Source organism: Marmota marmota, unplaced genomic scaffold (genome assembly GCF_001458135.2).
Source record: "Marmota marmota marmota unplaced genomic scaffold, marMar, whole genome shotgun sequence".
Lineage (NCBI taxonomy): Eukaryota > Metazoa > Chordata > Mammalia > Rodentia > Sciuridae > Marmota > Marmota marmota.
The window spans coordinates 2,640,641-2,645,740 of NW_025999869.1; the positions used below are offsets into that span (position 1 = coordinate 2,640,641).

A 5,100-nucleotide genomic window follows, 5' to 3' on the forward strand; every position below is an offset into this window, starting at 1 on the left:
CGCGGTGCCGGTGCTGGTGCGCGACGGCAAGCCGTGCCTAGGGGACTCGGCACCCTACGCACCTGCCTATGGCGTGGGCCTCAACGCCTATGGCTATAACGCCTACCCCGCCTACCCCGGCTACGGTGGTGCGGCCTGCAGCCCCGGCTACAGCTGCGCCGCGGCTTACCCCGCTGCATCTCCCGCGGCGCAACCCGCTTCGGCTGCAGCCAATAGCAACTTCGTGAGCTTTGGCGTCGGGGACTTGAACGCTGTGCAGAGCCCCGGGGTTCCGCAGGGTAACTCGGGAGTGTCCACCCTGCACGGTATCCGAGCCTGGTAGGGAAGGGACCCGACCGGATCCCACCTTAGGAGAAGGGCATTGACTCTGGGGGGAGGAAGGGCCCCCGCCAAGACCCTGGCCCTGCGTCTTTGGGTTTCACATTTACTCCTGGGGAGGGGGGGTCTCGGAACTTTTTCCCGCCTTATTTACCTTTTCCCCAGGCGCGTTCACACAGCCTGCGGTGAGTGATCGCGCAGTCTGGTGTCTTGGTTACTGCCCCGGGAGTGCCCTCCGAGCGCCCACGGGCACCTCCGACTGACCCAACACCAGCGATTCGGGACCGAGAGCCCGGACGCGCGGGCCTAAGATCCAACCGCTTTTTCTCGAGCCTGGGCCGGGTGCCTGGGACCTTGCTGCCTTGTCGCTGCCCACCCACCCACCCGTATTTATGTTTTTACCTATTGCTGTAAGAAATGAGAATCCCCTTTCCATTAAAGTGAGTGAGCTGACCCGGTACGTGTGCTTCTTTCAGCTTGCGCGGTTCAAAAACGGACTTTCTAAGGCGGAGACAGCCAGAGGATCCCAGGGCCAGGCTTGCGCTGTGCCAATTAACCCAAGCGGGCCCCTTATCAGGACTTTCTAGGATTGTCTCATATAATCTAAGAGAAATCCTATGTTGAAGTTTAGCAACTGTGGCCTGCGGAGGTTTAATGACTTTCCTCCAACGAACTAGCCAGAATCAATGGAGCTAGCTGTTTGATTCTTTCACTTTAGTGACTGATGGTGCTGGCCTGGTCCCCAACCACATCTTCTTGAATTCTAAAATGTGCCAGGCAGGCACTGTTACAGGTCCTGGACACAAAACGAAAGGCAAAGGTGCAGTGTTCTATGCCACTGGAACAGCACCATGACTGATCCTATTTAAAAGAATGCCTTAGCCTATTTCACAGATGCAAAAACCGAGAACCAAGGCCCTGGCCCTGTTCCTATTGGACAAGATACTCCTAATGGATTTGTACCTCGGGGTCCCCTGCCTAGGCTTCAACTGCTGCCCAGCTAGGTTGAGCAGACCCTAGAAGCAAACAGGGCTCACCTTCCGCTGTGGCCAGATGGCAAGAATCCACATGCGCAGGGAAGACCCTGTGCCCTAACCTGGCTGGTGTGTTTCCTTAGGACACTCAACTAATTTCACCATAGGTGGCACAATTTTATAAAACGCTATTGCTGAACCAGTTTTACGGATGAGAAAACTAAGGCTTGATGAAATCAAGATTAAAAACCTGCTAGTTGGAGGGTTCACCTACTGTGCCCATTCGTGGTTGTTTGTGTGTAAACTGGGGGAAAAGAGAACACCTAGCTCCAAGCCCTGGCCTCTTAAGTCCCTAGGGGCTCAGACCCGACCTCTAACTTGTCTATCCCCAACCCCCAGGGCCAGAGGAGGAATATTCCAGCTTTATAAAAAGAACAAAAGGGAGGGGGGGCTGGTGTTTTGTTACCCACGGAATAAGGGGGTTTTGTTTCTTTTGTGTTTGATATTTGTTCGGAAAGCGCTGGGCTGGCTGCATTGGGCATCAGGGCATCGGCTGAGAGCTTTCAGAAGCAGCAAAATATTGCCAATGGAGTCTGGGGACAGAGCTGCTCACTGTGACCTTGATACCAGGAAAAATAGCTGGACCAAATCTGGAGCAATCCGGGGATGTCTTGATGCCTCTATGGGAATCCCACAGCTCTGCCAGTGCCTTTGAGTCATCTCTTTGGGTAAGTGCAGCCCCACCCCCGCTGCCAGCCCCAAGCGCCTGAGGAAGAGGGTAAGATTTGAGCTTAGTGCAGCCACTTATTTAAAGCCCCACCCCAACTTGTTCAGTGGTAAGCCACATTGGACAAGGGAGCACTTAAGATGGGCTGGGCTGTGGGAAGCCAAGGGAAAGGGCTGTGCCTAAGGCTTGGCTAGGAGTCACCAGCCCTGAATTCCCTCTGTTGTAAGGTCCCTGCTGGGCTGGCATGTCTACAGGTAGCTGGGCATGTTCAGCCTAAGAGCCTAGTGGACCAAGGATCCCAGTCCTTCTGTGGTGAGCGCTGTGCTCTCTGCTCCTCTGTGCTGCACAGCAGTTCTGTCAGCCCGGGGCACAGCCCTAGTACACAGTCTGTCTGGAAAGCCCTGCTACCCAGAGCCATCCACTTGTGCACTCCTAAGGAGATCCTCTGGGCCTTGCATACCCCCGAGCTGCTTTCATCTACTTCATGTGACATTTGTCTGCAATGTCATTAGAAGCAAAATTTATTTCACTTAACAGCCACACTTCATCACACCCATGTTTGGTGATGTTGAGGATGGAACCCAGCCTCGGGCACAGGCGCCCTACCGCCAAGCTCCATCCCCAGCCCTCCGGAGGATTTTTCCAGAATGCCCTTCTCTTTGTCACCCTGTTTTCAGGGACCAGGTGAGTGACTCCAGGGTCTCCTGAGCTAAGAGAGGGATAGCAACGATGGGCGTTTGCTGAAGGATAGCGAAAAGCCCGAGTCGGACCAACTTGCTTTAGAAACTTTTTCTGATATAACCGATTCTCATTTGCAGACTGGGAAACCAAAGAGGTCCAAGCCAGGTCGTGGTAGGCGAGGCCAGGAAATGCGCCGAGCCCCTCCAGGAGGGCGGAGGGGAGCGTGGCTTTGAGGCCAGAGCGGGCGTATTAGAGGCGACCCTCCAGTTCGGACTGGCCCCAGCCGCAGCACGGAGCGGACCCTCGATGGTGTGACAGCCTCAGGGGTCGGGTCAGCCGCACTCTGCAGTGGGAGTTGCTCTGGGGAGAGGCGCCAGGGGGCTGGCCGGCCCAGCTCCTGAGCCCTCAGCCCTCGCCCAGGCTCTCATCCAAGGGGATTGGAGCTGGAGCCAAAGCGCACTGCGGGGAAGGTCCGCGGCTCCCCGCCCGCCGCGATTGGGTCGGTGTTGTTTTGTTTATCAATTATTATATAAACGACGAGACGAGATGGGGTGAGGACAGTGGAGAGGACAGAGAAGTGGAGAGAAAGGAGAAGCCAGTTGGTGGAAAGCCTTCGGGTTGGGGCGGGGTGGCTTGGGCTCTGCAGGCCTGGAGCGCCAGGGACACGCGACGGTTTTTACTAATTTTTTAAGAAATCAAAAAAGCTCAAGAGAAGTTTCAGAGTAATCAGAAATAAACTGATTTTTAAAGAAGGCTTCCCGGCCTGGGTTTAAGTTGTTTCCTCCGCGGGCCCCTTGCTGCAGGGGCCCTAGGTTGGAGGCCTGGCCCCCGCCCTCCCAGCCTCCGCAGCGGCTGGTCAGCCCCTATCTGCCCGCGCAGGCTTTGCCAAATCGGAAGAGCTCCCGTCCTCTGGTTTAGATTTCTCCTTACATTGACTGAAACTAGATGAACCTGCAGGGCCCGCCTTCTTCCCAGGACTTCAGAAGCAGCCATCCAGCGCTGGGCTCTGCCTCCGGGGGCCACCTCTGGTTCCTTACCTGTCTCCCTACCTCCCAAGATACATTCCTGCTCCGGACACCTCCAGGCCCCCACCTCTTGCTGACCACCCTACTAGATTGGTCTCCCAAAGAAAGGGGCCTGTGACCTGGATTTCATTTAGATATCACTCACAGAATTTGCCTCCTGCCAACCCTAACTCTGAGCCCTTGACAATGAACTTATTTAATCCTCTTTTACTCCTCTGAGTTCAGCCTAGGAAACAGCTGAAGAATTCACCTTAAACTGGGAGAAGGGGAGTGACTTGCTCAAGGTCACACAGCTAGTCAGTGCCACCACTTGGTTTCAAATCTAGGGAACCCAGCTCCAGAGCCTGAGGGCCCCGGAGCCATTCCATGCCCAGCTCAGGGCTGACAAGGAACCATCACTGTGACATGTTGGTTAACTGGTTAAAGAGTGCAGTGATAGCATTAGCGCCCACCTCTTGGAAGATCAGCTGCTATGGTTCCCTGGGAGCAGGAAGGAATGACAGCTGGGCCCTGGCCAGCGGTCTGTCCCTCTGGCCCCACTCTGCTGCTCTCAGAGGACAGCTTATTCCAGAAACAGTGGGCAGTGGAGAGACCCAACAGGCAGGTCACCCAGAGCCACCCTGGACTACTACCCTGCCCCACCCACAGCTGCACAGGGTAACAGCAAGGAGTGTTGCCCAACATCTGTTGGCGCTTACTCTGTGCCAGGGCCAGCACTAAACATTGGCCCTTCAAATACCCTTCTGCCATTTTCCAAGAGGAAATTGAAACCCAGACAAGTCCAGGACGTCACCCACCTAAGACCTCCCCCTCAGTAGTGTGGAGTGGGGGAGTCCTTGCTTGAATCCAGAAGGTTCCACCAGAGCCCTGGCTCTTTAGATACTCCCAACAGTTCCGGAGCTTTCCTGCAGACACAGAGGCTAAAGCTGGGATAGACCCAAGCCCTGGCTTCGAAGCTCCTTCCCTGGGTTCTGCAGACCCAGGCCTGCAAAACTGCCTTGGTAGCAGGTGACTCTCGTCATTTAGCAAGTTGGAGAAGCACAACCTGCAGAGGCCCCAGACCTCCCGGGGAACAGCACTTGAAGGCCTGGGAGAAACCTGGAGTCAGATTTCCTGCTCCTCTGTGACCCACTGGACCCACCCTGGGGAGGGAGGAAGGGGCTGGGAAAGTAGCTGGGACAGGCTAGGAGAGGGACTCTGGGACCCCCTCGGTGTGGCCCAGAAGGGGAAGCCACCCTTGCCGCCTGCACAGACCGGTGCTCCAGAGAAGAGGGACTCCGAGGACTATTCAAAGACACCCACCTGATCTGGATCCAACTCCACCCTGGAGTCCTGCAGGAAGGGGAGCAGGGAAGCCAGCCCCCCCCCCCCCCCC

The 5,100-nt window shown here is 56.0% G+C and overlaps 1 protein-coding gene across 1 annotated transcript in view; it reads left to right on the plus strand.

The window, feature by feature from the left end:
* Nkx2-5 (NK2 homeobox 5) overlaps positions 1-771 on the plus strand; it is a 3,099-nt gene extending 2,328 nt beyond the window's left edge. Inside the window, 1 exon segment of the mRNA XM_015492797.2 lies at positions 1-771. This exon segment is cut by the window's left edge and continues 22 nt beyond it. Within this exon segment, the coding sequence (XP_015348283.1) occupies positions 1-322 (322 nt within the window). The 3' untranslated portion in view covers positions 323-771.
* Positions 772-5,100: the final 4,329 nt, after the last annotated feature.